Raw genomic sequence first — 21,341 nt, 5'->3', positions numbered from 1 at the left:
GGAGTATTTTATGGGCCCCCTCCTCTCTCTCTCAAGTGACGAGTTGGCGGGTTTCAAACCGCATGCATTTAAACGACACAGCCGTTAAAACACGCGGATGCAAACAGGTGACGAGTATATTCCTACCTGTCATCGCTCGTCGTCGCGTTTGAGGATTCGGAGGAAGAGGTCTGCTTTTGTCGACTCGTAATTCACCGACACCATGTAAAACGAATAAGAACCTCTCGAATATCTGCTTACTCGATATTGCTCGACAGATTTGTAATATAATTACACCACACAAACGAACGAGCCAATTCGCGACGTATTATCTATTTTTAGTTGTGGTTTTTGCGTGTGCGCGATTTTGTCCCGTCACTTTTTCAGCGGACTTGAATGGTAAACAATAAATAAGAGAGAAAAATAACCTGTGTTCACGACTGGATTTATCTTTTAATTATTTCTGAACAAATCATCGATCATTTCAGGTGATGTATTTTTCATGAATTCGATTATAATAATTATATTTAACAAAGTTGTATTAAAAAATTATCTTTCTTTTTCTTTTAGACAGCAGATTAATTAGACACAATGCAGTTGAAAATGAATTGCAAGCTTTTATTGTTGATATCTGTTATGTCTCTCAATTGTAAGCTTGGAACTGCATCTGTACTGGATTGGATATGGCAAACAAAAGCAGCTGACACAACTGTTTTGGTTGCTGATAGTGTACCTTTGATCTCAATCCCTTACGAGTCGATGACAGAGGATGAAAAGTTCCTCCAACAGGCTGCCAAGTTAACAGATATTAAGGTTTCTTCTCCACTGGAGATCTGTCAACACAAAGTTATTGTGAAAATCAGGACCTCATGTTCCGACATGTCAGAAGAAGAGCTCGCAAAGCTGAGTGTAAATCTTCTAAATTGCCAGGCAGCGGTTGAAGGCAGAAAGATGTTTCCCTGCACTGAGAAAATGGTAAATAATCAATATAATACAATTTCTTTACATCCAAAATCCTTTAATCCACAATCAAAAAATTTTTACTACTTTTTTTAATTATATTTTATATTAATTTCATTAATTAAAGCAATATATTCATTCCATTAATCATTAAAATCTATTTAAATAATAATAGTTTAATTAACAAATACATTTTATTATATTCTGCAATTTTTAAATCTACAACTTAATACATTAATAGTGAAAGAATGCAATTTTGAGAGAATATATTTATGCAACAGAATTACTTTAAAGCACAGGACAATTTATATTGATTTATGTGATTTGTTAATAATATATAAAAGAACTGACTTACGCTGTTCTAAATATAATACAAGATAAATATAAATGCCTGCAGAATGTCTATACCCTTCACAAATTAAGGGGGTGAGCCATGCCTGTTCAAACCTGCACACTTCCCCTTCTTTTTACTCTTGAAGACCTCCCCAGAGCTTCAGTCATACAGTGCATTATACTAGTATTTGATGTGGCTCTGTTTGCAGATGTTTTAATATAATACCAAAGAATATTTAAATTTAGTGAAACTTTTTAAATTTTATTAAAAAGAATTAGAAGAATTTAAATAGAAATAATGCTATAAAAAAGTGCACTATTAAAAGACAGAAAGTGTACATGCAAGAAAATTATAATTTATAGTAAGTATAAAAACATAATTTCTATTTTTTAGTCCCTTCAACAGTGTACCACAGATATGGATGCTGACATGTGGAATGCATATCATTTAATGAGTAATAGAGCGAGAGCAGTTTGTTACACAGCTCGGAATACACAATTTCGTGCTCTTACAGAGTTAACTGTCAACAAGCTGATGCAGTCTGCACATTCTCAAATTGAAGCATTGAAGTCTTTGAAGGTATTTATGTATAGTGTAATAAATATATTTGTTTAATTATTTATCTTTATATAATTTTTTTATTAAAAATCTTATTGTACGATTTATACAGCAAAGTCAGGATCATCTGGAAGAACAAACAACAGAAGCTCTGTCATCGTTATCTAAGGGAAATAAAGCACTTTTGGAACAACAACAATACTTGAAGGATGCTCAAGCAACAGCTCACAATCTTGTAACGTCGAATCTGAGGGAATTGAATAACGAAAAGGCATTAATACGATCTGGGCATGCTCAGCTTGCAACTATGGCAGAAGACATAAAAACTAAATTAGGTACTAAATATTTTTTATATGTGTTTTTATCTTTTTTTTTATTGTTGTATATAGACTTTCTAAATTTATGTAATATATCCTCCAGAACAGGCGCATAAAGAGCTCGAGCAACAAGTTATTGAGCATGCGACAAATCATGAGGAAGTGTTGGAAGACTTGATGAATATAAAGGAACAAATGCAATCAATTTGGGAAAAAATTGAAAGTAGCACTAATCATATATTGGAACAACATGAGAAAACCATCGATCATTACGAGCAGACGATGCAGAAACTCACACAAATTAATGATACTATTCAATATATTTGGAATCTCACTAATATTATGCGCACAGAAATAGACCAAAAGTTGGGATGGATTACCGATTATATCGGAGACACTGGTATATTATTATTATACGAGAGTACACTCTGTTTTGATAGCATAAAAAAATTTTTTTAATTGTTAAATTAATTACATTAAGTATATAATTTTGTTATGTTATATTTAAAAATATTTCAGTGATATAAAATTAAAGTTATATATTGATAATTCATATTTTTATATTTTTAGGTGAACAAGTGCAAAGAATGTATCGCATAGTTTCACATGTTGTGTATATATTAGTGGCAATGATAATCGCTGCGTTTTTACAAGCACCATTTTTAACCAGAGCTAGCATTTTGGGTATAGTGCCAGTGAATCTTGTTACTTACTTGAAACATGGCATGGAAGCCTCTTTAGATTTTACATCTATGACAGTGCTAATATTCTTAATCACTGCAAGTAAGTATTATACAAATCAAAAATATGCATTAAAAAATATTATATGTATATATATCCTAGGCAGCACACAATATTTATGAAATATTCATAAATATTTATAAATATGTATTTGTTTGAAATATATAAATATTTCATATCATTTATGATAAGTAAAAAATAAGTATTTATAATAATTATTTTATAAATATTTCTCAAATATTTGTTGGGATATTTATGGTAAATATTTATGATCTATTTGATCTAAAATTTTAAAATTCTTTAAATAATTATTTTAAAATTTTTTACACTAATAATTTTGCAATTTTTAAAAAATTGTAAGTCACGATTTTAAAATTCTCAATTATAAGTGATAAGTCAAATTGAAAGAACAATATATTTCACTATCCAGAAAGCAATATTTATGAACATATATATTTTTGAAATATTATACCTACATATTTTATAAAAATCTTTATTCGGCATATTTTTAAAATGTAGATGAAATATTTTATATAATATTTATTATATTATAATATTATATTTTAATTATAATATTTATTTATTTATTATTATATTATAATATTTATGATAAGTAAAAAATAAATACTTATAGTAATTGTTTTGTAAATATTTCTCAAATAATTGCTAGGATATTTATGATAAATATTTATGATAAATATTTATGATCTATTCAATCTAAAATCTTAAAAATATTTAAATAATTACTATAAATATTTTGTGCTGTCTAGGATATTAACATTGATTTGTTATTTGATGTATTTATTTAATTTTTCTTAATGCAGTGCATTTTATAATGCTGGGAATACAACATATGTTTGGGCCAAGCAATTCAAAAGCGAATACAGAACCAGCCAAACTGGTCTCTCAACTCAATGGAAATTTGAATGGAAATGGACACGTATATAAATACACATCAACATCATATTTCCGTTCAATGATAAAGATGCGACTTCGCGAAAAATTAATGAAAAAAATGCAGGAACTTTATAATTTTATTGTTTTGCAAACAAACTACTGTAAAGGTACTTTTCCGATTTGAAACCAAAACTATGCGAGAGAAATCATCAGGGGACAATTCTTGACAATAATCATTTTACAGAGAAAATTAATGGTTTGATACACTTGGTCACTTCTTTTTGGAACAATCGACGCAATTTAAGCGCGCACGAGGAACTCTCCTGTTCATATCAACCAATGAAAAAAAACCGCGACGATTTGTACAACCGAAAGTACAAACGGGAGTACTCAGACGATGAGATGGAATACGATAATTTTTCCAACGTAACACACTCGTCGCGTGAGGACTATTACAATAATATTAATGATATAACGGACGCGACTGAATTGAAACATCGTATTCATAATATAAGTGTAACGCGGTCATCTAGAAGGTATGAAACACTAAAATTTATTAAAAATTAAATTTATAAACTTTACTCAAATGTTTAATAATTCATAAAATGACTAAATAATATAAATGATTCTAGTGTCACCCCTTTGGGTTTACCGAAAATGCTTTGCCTAGCAAAAACGAGAACTGGCAGAAGATGTCGAGTGTTGACTTCACCCGGGCAATGTTACTGCCATCATCATTCTACTGGCACATCTATCGCTGGTAGTCATCTTGATTGAATTCTGCAAGTAGTTAAATCCGTTTATAATAAGAATTTAATTAAAGTAATGATCTGAGCCTTTTTAAGTATAATGCAACAACCTCTATTCAATAACAATCAGTGTAACTGATGATCCAAGATTTGATAGTTTTGTGATAGTTTGTAATAAATAACAACTACAGTAAAATTGTTGGATATTTATATAATATATAATAATAGTTTTAATAACAATTTTTGATTATTGACTTTTATCAAAAATATCGGAAAAATAATAAATTCAGAAAAAAAATTCAATAATCAAGAGATTAAATCAGAGAATATTGAAAATATTTTGTGTATATCTATATATAATTTATTTAATCATTTATTTAAATCCAATTTTATTTAAATAACCATTTATTTAAATTGTATTAAATTTTGTTCCTCTAATCCATTATTCTTTTATAAATAGATTAACATAAATAGTTCGTCAAAACATATACATTACACGTTATAAATAAAAATCCATAAAAAATTTTGTAGTAATTATAAATATTATCGATTATAATAGTTAATTCTTCGATCATCAGAAGGAGACAAACTTTTCTTCTGTAAAACCAAAGAATTGATGTTTTATTGTTTGAACTCTTCTACTGGCTATACCATATATTTTTGTTTTAGATTTAATGATAAATTTTTCTCTTTTCTTTATGACAGTACTAAAGTGCCAATTTCGTAATAATAGCTATCGACAAAAATCTGGAAATATGTTTTTGCGTTACTGAACTAATTTAGAAAAAAAATTTGATAGAATCTTCATTACCTTTTCTGTATATTTAATATGTACTAATGGAATATATAAATATAGGCTTGGAATCACGTTCGTGCATAATTATATTGTTTACTATTGATAAAAATTAAATAGCTTATTGACTACATTTTATAATTTTGTAAATAACATTTCTTTGATATAATAGTACAAACGATATATATAATATTACAAATGATAATAGATAATATAATAGTACAAACGATTGATATAATAGTACAACGATGCTCAATAATACTAAATATTAATCTTGATGCTATGTATTTCGAATGTATATATCTTGATATAATGTTAGTATTATACAGGGTGTCCGATAAAGATTGAATGAGCGTTGATTCAATCTTTACCGGACACCCTGTATATATAGTGTTAATTTAAATAATTTTTATTGTTTGATCATTTGATTTTAAATGTTTGATGTTGCAACATACACAAATTGTCACGAAATTTTTAATTACACGTATCTCACATATATTGCAATGGCTCTCAAAGGCAAATAATTGTACAATATTGATTTAAAAATGTTATTTTGCTCTTTTCAAGTAAAGTAGCAGGTAATAATAATTATTATAAGTTCTGTATTTAAATATTATAAATAATATAAAATATTTGATATAAATATATAATTAGTCAAATACAATTAATAATTTATTATTTCATAAATATGTATCTCACATAGTATACAAATCTGTGGTATAAATAATCTTGTAACATTTGTATGAAATCGTAAATAAAAATTACAAATATAAACTATCGTTTTTTTACAACAGTAACATTTCGATGCAAAAATCGGTTTTAATTTTAAAAAATTACAAAATTATATTTTGTTTATTTCCATAAACTGCTATATTAAATTGCGTGCAAATAATATCGTTTGTTAGTTTCAATTTCGCACATCTACAAATCCATTCGAGAAAACGATATCAATACTAAAAGCAATTTGAATCGGTGATTTGAATAAGAAAGTGTGTTGTTTGATTTCTTATCACTTCTAAAAATTATATAAGTTTCCTTGTGTTACATATACATTTCAACTAAAAGGTAAATATTATTAAATAATTCATTTATCTACACTCTTATCTCTTATAAATTAACTATAATATATATTATTTGCAGGTAGTTGTTCCATCCGCTCTTTGAACGCATGAATGAAAGTATATAGGAACATTAATAATGTCAGAAAAATGTAAAGTTCCATAGATATATATATATGTGTGTAATACCAAGGTGTCATACAGATCAATATATATTACAATAATTTTTACCAGATCTGATAATTCTAATGAAGCAAACAAGAATAAAAAGAAAGCCTTTTAATGTCACTTACGTAAATCATACTACAGATTACTGCAAAAATTATGGTAAGAATTGATTTTAAAATCATTTTTTACGAGCTTAAAAGTGTATCTGTCTGCTCGTCGATGTCATTTTTATGGCAAAAGTTTTGATATTCACCTCTTTTTTTCAGTACTCACATAAATTAACATAATTGCAATTCTTCTTTAAGCCGCTTAAAAAAAATTATCCGTGTAATTTACGAGGATCAAATTTGTATACTGTTACAGGGAAAGATGAATGATGATGAAAAGCATTTATAGAAAGTTGATTTAATTCCTATATAAATTGTATATTTGTAACAAGTGACCAATTTACGACCAGTCGAAAGTCCATTTGTCTGTCTATTACGACAATACAAACTCGTCAGAATCGCGCTATTGATTTGATTTTTCAAAGATCATTGACAATGTTTCGCAATTGCCTAGGCTATGACCATTGTGTTTCCTGGTTGAACGGACAACTGCGTCGCTCTTCGTGGCATATATTGACTACATTTCTCTTGTCCGCTTTGCTATTGTATCTATAACATAAGCAACACGCCATAAGTAAATTTTATGCGTTTATAATAAAACAGTTTCAGATTTTTAATGTTAAATATGAAAAAGCACCTACTGTTTATGCTTTTCAATGGCTTCGAGACACGTATCCATAACCATCTTCTCCGTTAATACACCATCTTCTGAGGCATAGGCCGCCACTTGCCAGGCGACTCCGAGTTTCGCCAATTGTCGGCCAGACATTCTGTCGAATCGGCCATCTTGTTATAGAGCGAGTTGTAATCGAACTGCGGGACCTTCTTATTACCTTCGATCGCCGGCTGCAGGACAAACTTGTCAAAGTACAGGCGGAGCAAATGCTCGCGTTCCTCGCGACCAGGAAGACGGAACTCTACTATCTCTTCTAATTGGTTGATCATCGTAAGGTCGAGCTGCTCGAGTGTACTCGATGCAAACACCAGCATAACTTTATTACTTTGCTGGGTTCGGTAGAGGAATGCGTTCAGCGTCGCCCGGTGATCCTTCGAGATATACTCGCTCGAGCGCTTTCTTAGAAACAGATCCGCATCGTCGATGAACAGCAGTAGTTCCTTTCGGCACGTCCGCGCCCAATCAAACAATTTGTTAATGGTAGTCACGCCGTCCCTACCCAAAGGAACCTCAACTCCGTTCACGATCGCGTAATCCATGCCAGAGTGCTCCGCCAGTTTCTTCGCGAACATGGTTTTGCCGGTTCCGGGCGGACCGTGCAGCAGGATGTTTCTGTACATGCCATCGTAATACTTGGTGTTCTCCGTGGCTATCGCGATGTTGCGCAGTCTCTCCTCGAGTTTCGGCGCGAGAATCATGCCGGACAGCGCGTCGGTATGTTTGCTCTTCACCTTCTTCGCCGGTTGAATCGGATGCCGAATGATGTTATGGAACGTGAATCTAGATGCCTCAAGCACCAACGATGGTTTTCTTAGGTAACGCGATGCCACTTTGGCCGCTCCCTCGGCAGTGTATATACATAAGGCTGCAATTGAGAGACCACTTGCTAAACTGACGATCGCAACCCAATCTCCCTGCAGGGCTTGGACTGTCAAATGTAATGTTTACTCAGCTGCTCTGAAAGATATAATAAATTATATTAATTATTACATATATAAAAAATATAATAAATTTTATATTATATAATATAAATAAATAAGTATAATATAAAATAATTATAAAATAAAAATTTAAATAATTCAGATTAAATAGTTATAAAATTAAATTTACAACTATAATATAACGTAAGCAATGTTGACTGCTTACTTTATAGGTTCTAAAAGGTAATAGGTGATCCCTTTTTTCGATCTAATCTGTTCTAGATTATGATCTTGATTTTCTCTATCAATCTTCTCCACTCGCTTTTGATCAATCTTAAGCTGTTCAATACTGGCTCCATATTTTTTTATTTCAGCCTCCATTTGTCTTATAGTTTCTTGCATTTTATATAGATCTAAGGCTTCTCTTGCGTGCTCTATAATTAAAATATTTTATCATAAGTATTTTACAAAGAATATCTTTAACATTTTTAACAATTAACAAATAATATAAGCTTAATTTATAACAATGTCAACTATACTATAACGATAATCAACTATATATATTATAACTATATATATTTCTATAATATTCAAATTAGTATTACTATTATAGAAAATCACTTTAGTAGAATTTATTTTATATGTTCTTTCTATAAAATATTGAAGCAAAAAGGATATTAATTAATTTTTTTAAATAACATTTACATGTAATTAAAGAAAAACATGTGTGCAAAAAAATCTCAAATAATAAAATTACAAATAACAAATATATAATTACTAAGAAGAAAATCAATATTTTATCATTATAATTTCACAAAGAATATCGTTGACATTTTCAACAGTTAACAAGTAATATAAGTTTAATTTAAAATAACAATGGAATCAATTATACATAATTCCTAAAATTATATATAGCACAGTGTTATAGAAAATCATTTTAATAACGTATATTTTATATATTCTCTCTATAAAACAATAAAGCTAAAAGGATATTAATATTAATATTAATACCTTTTGCAATAACATCTATTTATAATTTAAGAAAAATCGTGTATACGAAAAATTCAAAATAATAAAGTTACAAACAACAAGTATATAACTGCTAGGTAGACAATCAATAAATGACCACATTGTAATCAATATCATTTACGAAGGTCTGTATCTTGTTTCAGAAAAATCTTCATTCGCCGAATCAATCAACCGGCGTGCCTTTAACGAGGTTGAGGTTAAGCTCGCGCGCTTCTCGCTCTCCTTTGCACGAGACCAACAACACGCAACACGTGCGACTTCGGAGCTCGGAGTGTGCTGTCACCTATAGCGCTTGAGTCTCGGCCCGGGTAGAGACCTTGAAGATAGAGACTGAACATCTTGGGAATTCGCGTGATTGGTGCACGTGACTTATGGCCGCAAAATGGCGCACCCAATAGCACAACCCGAAACTTTGCTGAAAACAAGAGAAAAATTAAAAAAAATCGTGTATGTATATCTATGAATTTGACCATAGTTTGTCCGCTTTAAAATGAATCCAGGTGGCGCTAGCGTATTTCAAGAAAAAAGCATCGTATGAGAAGCAGCAACAATGACATCTGTCATTATTGTCAGCTGTCAAAAGAACGAGAAGGCAGTAGCGCTGCGTACGCGCAATCTCGTTCTCGAGAACAGCGGTCTCCGCACAATTGTTTTATTCGTGATTAAAAATAAATGACTTAACCCAACCCAACCGAGGACCGAGAGACGAATAGCGTGTAACATCTGCAGCGAAAGAGAAATGGCGTGGTTATGCGCCCGTACGGTGCTCCAAACGTGTCGACGGCCGATCTCCTACAGCCTCGCGTGTGCCCAAAAGAAATGTAAATATATCCCAACATAAAACGTTCCCTCAAAATGCACGTCCGTCTTGAACATGTCTCATGTTTCCCTTTGACTTGGACGTACTCCATATTACGTAATATATTTTTCGTCCGTCTAATCGATTTTTATCTTTATCATCTATCACGTCCGATATGCATATTTTGACACAGAAAAAATTCGGTGTCGAATTTACATTTTTTTTTTCCCCTTTATTTGACAGTCGCCGATTCCCTCGATCATGCCACTGGTTTGGAGAAGAGGGAGATGCTCGCCCGTTTAGCCGGTAACGATGTAAGTTCTGTGACGTTTCTGTACATAATTTCTAATTTGACGTATTATTTCTAATTTAATGTACCACAATCTTCGCTATACATCTGCCTTTTTATCTCTTTATGCGAATATTTATTTTTACATAGGTCTGCATTTTATTCTGTACGCATATTTTTAATGTGATAAATATTGATGGAATGTATCTCTTGTAAAAGAAAAAAGGATATAATTCTGTTAAACTTGCTTCTCCAGGATCCCTATAATATAACTATAAAACGACGACCAGACAGTACAAAGGAGAATCCTAATATAGTCTATAGTGCATTTGAGAGTCGTATAATGGGATGCATTTGTGATGAAGATGCGTTGCACGTAAATTGGATGTGGCTACATCAGGGTCCTCCGCGTCGCTGCGAATGTGGCCATTGGTTTAAGCTGGTGGAAAAAGCACCTATATAATATACTTAAGGATGAACTAGTGGATTGTTTTCAACATAGAATTAATATTATATTAGACAGTAATTACATCTATTTTCATTTATTACCATATTCTCCCAATGTATCCTATCCAAAAAAATAAATTTCTTTCATTGTACAAGAATTGCAGAAATAAACAAATATATTGTAAATATTATGTATCATATTCCTTAGTCATTCTATTAAAATTCACAGTTTTTATCAAATACATACTTTTTATTACTAAAATAAAAATTATTTAAAAGAATTGCAATTATATACATGGAAATAAATTGGAATCTTTGCAAGACTGTTTATGAAAAATTTTTTTTTTTTTCAAAATTTTATGCCCAAGTGGATATTATAAGCTCATAATTTTAGAAAATATATATTTATTTATGTTGTGTGTATAAACAAAATTCTAATTACAATAAATACATATATTTACACATTACTTTTTTCTTCCAGCTTGCTCCAATTTAAACCTGCTTACAATTTTCTTTTCATCCTTTTTTTCTGAAGTATTATTCACTGGTGATATTTTATTTTCTTGGACTTTTTCCTTGATTACCTACAATATATGTATATCTCAGTATACAATTATTTATTTAATATTTATTAGTATTATTAAATTATTATATTTCTACTCACAGAATTGTAGACAGAATGTTTAACATGTTCGACTTCTTCATCTTCTGCATCAGTACTACTTTCTTCGTTCAAAGAAGGAGCAATTTGATTGGGGACCATATCATTTGGAGATCTTTTCAAAATGGATTTGGGAACGTTAAATATTTTATAAATATCTTCTGGGCTTTGTATTTCTGTATTATTTGTCATAGATATATCTGGAATATGGGATGAATGTAAAAACTCAATCCTGACAATATCATCTTCAGCTTCAGAATTATCATTATGTGTTTCATCTTGCTTTGAAATAAAACAGGATTCTTCATTAGGCATTATTTCTCCTTCTATATCGCTTTCTGTATTTTCCATAATATTTGGTTCAACAAATGATACTCTTCCTGTTTTCTTTGCATTTGTTGGTTTAGATATATCCTCTCTAAATTCAGATAAGTGATTGTTTTTTAATTCCTCTTGACTAGACTTTATAGTGAGATCAACATTTTCATGTTTTGTAACATTTGTATCAACAATTTTATCTGCATCAAAATTGACATCTGATGTATTATATGTCATTTTGCTCGTTTGCATATCTTTCAATTTTTTTAATTCCTCCTCAATCATCTCTGTTGTAATTTCATCAGAGTCAGATGAATCTTCCTCTGAGTCGTCATAGACTTCTCCCTCCTCCAAATCGCCATAAAAATCTTTTCGTTCAGCTTCTAGTCTGCATAAAAGTTTAAATAAATTAATTTTATTTCACTTACCAAGTCACCAAGAGTTTTAATTTTAAAAATGAATATGTAACCTGCATATTTCATCTTTTAGTTCTTCTTCCAATTCTAATTCATCTAGTCTTTTAAAAAGATCTTCTTCAGTGGAAATATTAGTCTTTTCTTTTTCTCTCAACTCTGCTAGTTTCTGATGATACTCCTTTTCACGCTGCCTATGTTGTACTATAATTAAACATACTTTAATTCTAGCATCTGACATACTAAATAAAAATATATTTAAAAGAACATGTATGGTACAAATATTTACTCTTCCATTCATCAAGTTTGTCCTCGTTCCAATGTTCCAATATATCTTTTCTATCTTTTTCTCCAAAAATATCATGTTTTAACGGGAGATATTGTCTCATCTCATACAAATTTCTTTCAGCTTGTAAGTCTTTCAACATTTTATCTGCCCCTGAAATAAGAAAATATAATGTGTAATAAATATTTAATATAAAATTAATAAGACATAAATGTATATAAAATATATACACGCTATCTTCCTGTTGCACAATGAGATTGCCTGTGATGCGCTATATTTTGCAAAATAGCCATCTCCCAAGTAAACCAAAATTTCATTAGTATGAATTAATTTCCCTTTCATTAATGCTCGCTTGCCAATGGGTACCATACAATTTTCTGAGACAGATAACGGATATACTTCAAGTCCTTCTATTACCTTTTTGTATTTATTTTTATAATCATTCCATTTATTTATTTCTTGTTCATTTTGATCAAGTCCCTGTAACATATCAGTTATATATATATGTATGTATGTATGTATGTGTGTGTGTGTGTATATGTATATATATTAATTTTTAAATTATATATAATAAATAAATATAATTTAATTATTTATTTGTCATATAATTGGAATGAAAAATAAAATTATACCTGTGCAAACACATTATTTAATAGCGTTTGATAACTTTTCATTTGTTCAGATTCCATTGTTGGATTATTAGTTACAATATTATCCATTGTAAATATTGAAGAAAATTAAAAATATATTATGAAAGATACAAAATGAAAAATATATTCGTAAAGACACTATAAACACATTTTCTTCCCTCGCGAATACACATGTTGCGATCATAGAACATAACAATATATACATACAAGAAACTTCTATAATAAGTCTTCTACAGAAAAGACAGAAAGTCTCAGAAGGTATCTCTATCCTTTAAGCGCATGCGCACTATGTTTTACGTAATTTAGGAAAGACATGTTAGGTTGGAGAAATTCGAATTAATAATTAAAAATAGTTAATAATTAATAAACATTTATATTTTTTCAGATAATTATATATTTTGGAGATAACATATGTTTGGAGATGACATATGTAGGTACATAGAATAAAGATCAGATATATATATATATATGCGCACATATATAAAGACTATTATTATTTAATACAATAAATCTCTGAGATATAAATATATATGTTCAATTAATTGTATCATAGAGAAGAATTCTATTTTTCACAAATAATATCGTTAACATAATTGACATAATTTTCATTACAACGTTTATTCATATAATAATAATTTTCAGGAATATCTAGCGTTTACTGGGATTTTTTGTATTTAGTATTAATAATGCGTAGTTGCACGACTTCGAAAATTCTGACGAAAGAATCATATCCAGGAAACACAACGGTGACAGCCTAGATAAGGGGACCAGCCCGATACTCGAATAGTACCTAGTACCTGAACAAATTATTGAAATTTTTGATAAGATTTTGTCATTTCTGGCTAGACCTTAATTAATAATACTGTTTTGATATATCTACACATTTGTGTAATGCTTACAACATTCCTTTATTATATTGTACATTATATATAGTAATACAAAGTTACTAAAATTATCTTATAACGATATATTTTGACATCAGTATACATATCATAGAAAATACATATCAAAATTTATCAATTAATTGCAAGATATGTTGCTGTTCTGCTTCTTTCCATTCTGTATCACCAGCATCTCCTAAGTTACCAGCATATTCTGATTTTTAAATGAAAAATATATATTAATTTTTTTATATAAATTTGTAATTTAAAATTAAATAATATTACATACAATATTTACCTCTCATAATGTGTCGAATCGTTTTAAGAGATGCCCTTCTCTGTGTTAAAATTCTTGTTACTCGCTGTTTGACTGCAGGTGGACAGCCAGTACAAGCTTCTAAAAGCACATAATCTACTAATTGCAATATAAATAATCCGCCATTTAATCTTCTTAAATAGGATTCTTCTTCGTCTTCATCCTCCTTGTAACAACAATAAATAAAAGAGGATATTAATATTCATATTTTTGTTTTTTGATATATATTTTTGATTGTGCACGATTTACCTTTCCATTCTTTTCTACTTCCTCTACTTTCTCAAGATACTTGAAATGTAATTCCATTAATCGATCCACTTTTTCATAATCATTCTCTGTGAATTTACTAAGCAGTCTTTGACGCTGTTGTCCTTTGCAATTTCTCAGCATACTTGCTATGATGGAAACTACATGTTCTGTAAAAATTTTTATTATTTTATATATATATTTATTTATTTAAAAATATTTATTATTTTCACAATTTAATTTTATATTCTACAAACTGCATTTTTAATGACATAAATTATATACACACAATTATAAATTACCTTATATATGTTTCTAATAATTTGTGTAAATACCTTCGTGTTGTTCTGCAGTAAGCATTTTTTTTCTATTTTTTGTTGGAGTTTTCATAAATAGAGGAAATATTGTTCGTAATCCAAGAATATCTACAAATTTGCTACAATTATCTTTCCCATCTGGACCATTCATAGCGTGATCTAATACCTACAATTAACAATAATTTTTAACAATACAATTTATATGATTATTATTAAAATTATCCTCTGCTGTAGATAGATTTACTTTAAGAGATCCATTCCGTGACATTTTCTTTTCTCGCAACATTAAATTCATAAGTTGAAGACCTTCACCGCGTAAAAATCGGTCGCGATTTACCGTACTCATTAAACTTGAACATAAAACGTTAAATAAATTTTCCATCATCTCTTGCTCGTCTGCTGTCTGTGGATCATGCCTCTTATAATACTGCAAATAAAATTTTAAATTGACTAATCTTTTCGTTAACTTTATGTAAAAAAGTTAATAAAAATATAAATGCATACAGCTAATTGTTGTAATAAAACGTCAATTCCATCTAAATCACCTAAAAGAAGTCTATTCTCTGGTGTGTCCTGCAAAAGTATAGACAGGAGTTCACTAGCATAAAGTTTATTTGAATCGAAAGGTGATTTTATCTTAATTCGACGCAGTAACCATTGCATTAAACCTTGCTTTCCTGCATCTGTACATAAGTCTGGTCTAAATTCCAAGAGATTTTCAAAAATAGCTGAAAGTCAAAGTCATTATTTTAATATATAATATTTTTAATAAAAAATTTTTTTAACATATTAAACATATTAATTATATATTTTACAAAATATTTTAAAATTTGAACAAGCAAGAAACCTAGATCCTATTTACCATTATTATTTTCTATTGCAAAGTATCTTTAAAATATATAAAATAAATATAGATTAATGTATATATTAATTACAGATTTTATTAAAAGTGTCATTTTGTGAAGAAAAATTCCAAGATATTATTTTTTAAATGTTTAATTCAACATAGTATTTTTTCCCTTAAATAATTACCAAGTGTATTAAAAACACCATCGCTCTCTTCTTTCACTGCCTCATCAAGTCTCTCAAGATTTTGAACTAAAAGGGCACAAACTTGTTGCTCCAACAAAGCATCAATGAGTGTATCTGCACCTTCTTGACTTTCGTGCAATATATCTACATCGGTCAATTCTTGCAAAAGATCTACCACACCAACTGCTATATCAGTATTTTCATGAGATAATAACTCAAGTAAAGAAGGCACAGCGCCTAATTCTACCATCAATTGATACAGATCTGGATTAGTTGCCACGATATGCAGCTCTTGCAGAGTTTCATGTAATTCCACCTCTGATTCCATGAATCTGTAAGAAGTCCAGAGCTTAGAAAAATAATTATATATATTAAAATTCCTTTGTGTTTCAATGTATCAACTTTATACATACTTCTCTGGTTGATCTGGGAATTTAACTCTCATTTCTTGATTTCTGAGACCTCTTTTCTCAAACAAAAGAATCATACGTTTGAGCGTCGCCTCGTCCAGTGCTTCTACCTCGGGAGCCTCGGTTTCTACATATTTCAATATATCCTGTTTCTCCTTCTCTGTCAGTTGCGGTTCTATCACATCGTGAGTTGACGAGGGTACGGCAGTCCGGACAGGTGTAGGAGGTTCGCTATCCCTGGATGATATATTTACTTCAACTTCTTTGGGCTGCCGTTGACGTGCATGATACGGTGTTTTTATCACTCTCTTTGCTTTCTTCGGATTCTCCCATTCATCCTCGTCGTCCTCTTCTCCTGCTGCCGGTCGTTTCGGTGTATTTGGAGGCTATACACATATTATTACAATGTAATCATATTGTCATTTATGGTGAAGAAAAAATTATTTAATAAAAAAACATAAATAATAAGAAAAAATTTTTATAAACAACATATTATGTATATATGTGAGGTTAAATTAAAATAGTATAATAATTCTGAACGCACACATAATACAAATAAATCATTACTTGAAAACTTTAATACACACTTTGTAAGATAACAGTTCTCCGATATCCATTTGTCAAACACAGATGTTTAAAAATCGCGAGCAAAAATGTAAAAAATTTGAACTGAAAAACAACTTTATGTCATTGATACTTGGATGGTGTCAGATGGTGTCTGTAGCGAATTTTTAGCCGATTATGAAACATTATGGTGAATTCACACTGTTTAACAAATGACATCCAATAGAATTTATTTTTAGTGACATATGATTCACATTTTCTATTGGGTATTAAACTGTCATTTGGTTGGACAGTGTGAGAAGGCTTCATAAATCTTCCAGTACGGGAAAAAATTGCCTACATGCCTAGATAAATATTCACGTATTTCCCTTGTAATTTTTCACAAATTACGCAGAATAACTTATCAAAATTACGAACAAAAAATTTGAACAAAATTATCCATGACATAATAAATAAAATATTGATAACACATTTCTCTATTTTTTTTTACATAATATATTGTATTATGTATAATTTAAAAAAAAATTAGATTAATTTAAAAATATATTTAAAAAATTCAATGTAAGCATTTTGTTTGTAAATATAACATTTATATTTGCAGTAAAAAATGTTTGAATAAAATTATGTATATAATAATAATTAAAATAATTAATTAGTTTCATTATATATACATACATTACATTTTATAGGCCCATATATGTATTGTGAAATATTGCTTCCCAGATATTAGTAGTATAACTGAAATTAATTAATCATTGATATTGATACCAAAAAATAGAAACTTTATTAGATTAAATTTTTAATGTTTTATATATATATATATATATGTATATAATATATATATATATATATATATACATATATATTATATGTAACATTTTACTAGTATCTATCCACCATAACATGGTAGAACAATATTTAATATTTATCACACATAATAGTATTGTGATATTATATAACAGTCTGTACATTATTTCTACATTATAGTAATAAATGATTGGGCATGCAATATTACAATGTCCAGCAACATTAACAGTAATATGGCTTTTCTAGATTTATCCAGCTTTTTTATAGTTTCTTTCTTAATTTTTTTGACGTCCTGCTATCCTAGAGATGCAAAGTGTTCAGTCTTGTATCCCAGCCAACATATATCCATTTAGTACAATTTCTTGGCTTAATAAGGCCTAGATTAAAATATATACAAGCAATAATTATATTCTGTTATTCTATATATTTAGTGCTCTCCACAAATTTGCATAAAATATATGTATATATTTTTTTTATTATATTGTATAAAATATATAGATATTTAATTACATATTTTATATAAATTTAAATATATACCTGACTATTTTATACCAGATATTTGGCCTCTGTATAAGTCAATCACATTAAAAATAATATTTAAATATATGAGTTATAAACCTGTAAAATATAAAAATAAAATTTTAGAGTCAATTTATATTATATTGTGAAATATAACACGTTTCCCCAAATGTATCTTTATGATAAATACCTGCTTTAAGCCAATCAGTCAGGCATGTCTATAGAGATTATAGGCACAACAGGTTTCATTAGGTCGATTTTCTTAATAAGCTTTTCACTCTTTTCTGTAATCATTGGCTCAGATGGTGGTTGATCTCGTTCATCTCTTGGTTGATATGAAATATTACCATATTCTTGAAGCAATGGACATAAACCTAGTAGGAAGTGACAAAAGTCTTTTCTGATACCAAACCACCCTGGACAAAAATTCCATCATTCTTATATTCTAATTAAAATTAATCATAAAAAGAGATATGTCTGTGTTTTATATAAAAAAAGAAGAAACAATAGTTTAGGATTTATAAGGTACAATTACTGTTAAAAAAAAAAATATTTAATATGAATAAAAAAATCAACTCTTTCAGAATAAAAATTGAAGATTAAATTTTTCAACCTATGTTCATCAAATATTTTTTTACTCAATTTAGTATATATTGTTTACCTTTTAAGTCCTTAATTTTTTTTAACAATTGTGTTAAATATTTGTAATATTTAAAAAATAACGAATAATACGTCAATCTAGAATATTAATAAATAATAGTTTGCAAGATTGTCTTACATCTATTTCCACCTTTTGCACCAAAGGACATAAAAATAAGAGTTATATGTGACACAAGGAGTGGCATTGCCACTGTTGTGTAATTTATTGAAATATCTCCATCCAATTTATTTGCTAATAGTACCTAAAGCAGAATAATAAATAAGTAAACAAAAGAAAAAAAAATGACAAGTAGATAGATAAAAAGATGCATAAGTTGTACCTGGAACACTAAAATGGGAACGACGAGAAATGTATATGCTAATGCTGAGTTCAAGGAGGTCCGCCTCTGACGAGCATTGATCTGCGGTGTTCTTAATAAAACAGCAGCAAACACTATCGCATATAAAACAGCAACTAAGGATAAACAAAGAAGCGCCCACACTGGCACAAACACAACTTCCCAACTCCATGTTATAAAACCATCTAGTCTCAAAGCCAGAAAAATAAATTGCAATACATTCACTGCGCAGAATAGTTCGAGCTCAAATGATCGCTCATGTTTTACAGCCCAGATGCAGACCTAAATTACAATAAAGTAAATGTTCAGATAATTATACATTAATTGTTGACAGTAGTTTAGAAAGATCAATTACTTACCGCAATAGATACTATCGAGATAAAAATCAAAGGTATAAATACAAGTATCCATAAGTGTCTCTCTGATTCCAATTTGTCACATACCAACAATTCAAACATTAATAGAATTAAATGTAATGCCAAGGTAATCAACATTGCTTTATAATGCACATAAGCATCTCCTTCCAATCTTGCGTGTGGATGCCTCCACCAGACGTAACTCCCAACAATAGCTCCCAAAATTACCATGCCTTTCCAAAACCATATCGGGCTGAATATAGACCAATAACTCCATTCTATAAAGCCATCCAATCGAAGAGCAAATAGAGATGTGAATATCATCAAACAGGAATGTACCAGAAATTTACTGGAATCAAAAATTAACATCGTAAGTATATTTATGAGTACTAAGTATATTGTAAAATATATAAAAAAATATATAAATATATATAAGTTTTTAAAAATATATAAATTCATAATATACTTGAAATAATATACTTGAAATAACACTTGGTGTTATTGAATAAAGTAAGAATTACCTCGGATTGAAGTCTTGAAATAGTGTTTGCAAATTCATAATTATCAGAGTGATTATATAGGCCAATTAATCGATGAAGATCTTTATATGATTTGTCGAGTAGAAATACATGCTACGATGAGAGCATGCGATTTCATTTACCACGGATATTACTTCGGAAAGGAGCAAGCGATAGCTCGTGCATCTGCATTCAGAAAAATAACAAGTCACAACCCGTCACAACCAAAATTTCGAACATACTGAACAGCAATATTGAAAGCTGGAAGATAGTGAATGAAACGGCTAATAATTATCGGTTATTCTGGTTTCCCCTACCATTTCTCTTTCTCTCTTTTAGTCTCTTTTTTTCTCTCTTTCATATTTTACTATAATATATATATATATAAAATAGAGTACGTTCTAAAATAGCAATCTACTTCTTAAAATAGCATGGTCATTGATTGACCAATCAGAACAGAGATATTTTTTATTTCTTTCGTCCCGATTGGCCAATCGAAACCTATTCTACTTCAAAAAGTAAATTTTAGAACTTAACCCTGAAGGAGCTTTCTAGGAGCAGACAGAAGTCTGAAAGGGACCGCCATTTCTCTTGGAACGATTTTTCTTCGCGTACAGTGGCGCTAACTGAATTTATTTTAGAATTGGGGAACTACATGGCCGGGTCTACTTTCCAGTCGATAAAACGATCAATTGGTTCGTGTCCGTGCTAGATTCATAATTGTGGATTTCAAAAGAAACATTTATTGTGACTTCCCAGACAGCATAAAATATTTATAAAATATTTATAATAATTATTTAAATACTTTATAAATATTTATTAAAATTAGTTTATATAATTATTTTTAAGATTTTATATATTGAATAAATCATAAATATTTATATTTATCATAAATATCCTAGCAAAACCGAGGTAGCAAGCATATGTCATTTTGACTTTGACGTCGAATAATATTATTCAAGGTTTTATTATATAATAATATTATATATATATATATATATATATATATATATATATATATATATATATAATATTTGTGAATGAATTTCATTACTTTATTCTATCATTACTCTTAAAAATTAATTTATTAAATACAGTTAATATTATAATATTCATTTATTATAAAAATATCTATTATATATAATATATATGTGCGTGCGTGCGTGTGTGTATGTGTGTGTTTATTATAGATTATTCTATTTAATTTATGAATTTTGATATTATTTAA

At 29.2% G+C, this 21,341-nt stretch overlaps 5 protein-coding genes and 1 pseudogene across 6 annotated transcripts; 2 read left to right on the top strand and 4 right to left on the bottom strand.

Moving 5' to 3' along the window:
• The first annotated feature begins 113 nt into the window (after positions 1-113).
• On the top strand, positions 114-5,833 carry LOC140671381 (protein brambleberry). Its single transcript, XM_072902629.1, has 9 exons — positions 114-467; positions 550-954; positions 1,667-1,852; positions 1,944-2,166; positions 2,252-2,548; positions 2,719-2,931; positions 3,714-3,953; positions 4,031-4,322; positions 4,419-5,833. Exons 2-9 carry the CDS (start codon positions 571-573, stop codon positions 4,561-4,563), a joined length of 1,980 nt encoding a protein of 659 aa, XP_072758730.1. The 5' UTR covers positions 114-467; positions 550-570; the 3' UTR covers positions 4,564-5,833.
• Positions 5,834-7,298: 1,465 nt separating this feature from the next.
• Positions 7,299-9,569, bottom strand: LOC140671386 (ATPase family AAA domain-containing protein 3A homolog; annotated as a pseudogene).
• Positions 9,570-9,901: 332 nt separating this feature from the next.
• On the top strand, positions 9,902-10,900 carry LOC140671390 (cytochrome c oxidase subunit 5B, mitochondrial). Its single transcript, XM_072902638.1, has 3 exons — positions 9,902-10,107; positions 10,329-10,399; positions 10,631-10,900. Exons 1-3 carry the CDS (start codon positions 10,026-10,028, stop codon positions 10,835-10,837), a joined length of 360 nt encoding a protein of 119 aa, XP_072758739.1. The 5' UTR covers positions 9,902-10,025; the 3' UTR covers positions 10,838-10,900.
• Positions 10,901-11,217: 317 nt separating this feature from the next.
• Uri (unconventional prefoldin RPB5 interactor) lies at positions 11,218-13,341 on the bottom strand. Its single transcript, XM_072902634.1, has 6 exons — positions 13,132-13,341; positions 12,730-12,979; positions 12,503-12,652; positions 12,270-12,417; positions 11,486-12,188; positions 11,218-11,405 (listed from the first exon to the last, which is right to left on the bottom strand). The coding sequence occupies exons 1-6, from the start codon at positions 13,216-13,218 to the stop codon at positions 11,286-11,288; spliced, it is 1,458 nt and encodes a 485-aa protein (XP_072758735.1). The 5' UTR covers positions 13,219-13,341; the 3' UTR covers positions 11,218-11,285.
• Positions 13,342-14,073: 732 nt separating this feature from the next.
• Positions 14,074-17,129, bottom strand: LOC140671255 (beta-catenin-like protein 1). Its single transcript, XM_072902496.1, has 9 exons — positions 16,939-17,129; positions 16,355-16,737; positions 15,942-16,273; positions 15,414-15,637; positions 15,154-15,336; positions 14,928-15,075; positions 14,596-14,762; positions 14,329-14,512; positions 14,074-14,244 (listed from the first exon to the last, which is right to left on the bottom strand). The coding sequence occupies exons 1-9, from the start codon at positions 16,966-16,968 to the stop codon at positions 14,156-14,158; spliced, it is 1,740 nt and encodes a 579-aa protein (XP_072758597.1). The 5' UTR covers positions 16,969-17,129; the 3' UTR covers positions 14,074-14,155.
• A 651-nt stretch (positions 17,130-17,780) lies between these two features.
• LOC140670970 (transmembrane protein 185A) lies at positions 17,781-20,441 on the bottom strand. 2 transcript variants are annotated; one of them, XM_072901923.1, is made up of 7 exons: positions 20,117-20,441; positions 19,599-19,944; positions 19,222-19,521; positions 19,020-19,143; positions 18,432-18,657; positions 18,260-18,340; positions 17,781-18,099 (listed from the first exon to the last, which is right to left on the bottom strand). In XM_072901923.1, the coding sequence occupies exons 1-5, from the start codon at positions 20,152-20,154 to the stop codon at positions 18,446-18,448; spliced, it is 1,020 nt and encodes a 339-aa protein (XP_072758024.1). In that variant the 5' UTR covers positions 20,155-20,441; the 3' UTR covers positions 17,781-18,099; positions 18,260-18,340; positions 18,432-18,445. The 2 variants fall into 2 exon arrangements, with proteins under 2 accessions (XP_072758024.1, XP_072758025.1); XM_072901924.1 differs by having other exon boundaries at positions 18,432-18,615.
• Positions 20,442-21,341: the final 900 nt, after the last annotated feature.

Source organism: Anoplolepis gracilipes, chromosome 11 (genome assembly GCF_047496725.1).
Source record: "Anoplolepis gracilipes chromosome 11, ASM4749672v1, whole genome shotgun sequence".
NCBI classification, from domain to species: domain Eukaryota; kingdom Metazoa; phylum Arthropoda; class Insecta; order Hymenoptera; family Formicidae; genus Anoplolepis; species Anoplolepis gracilipes.
Note: the sequence above shows the minus strand (reverse complement) of the source record. Positions and strands in the feature narration are given on the sequence as shown.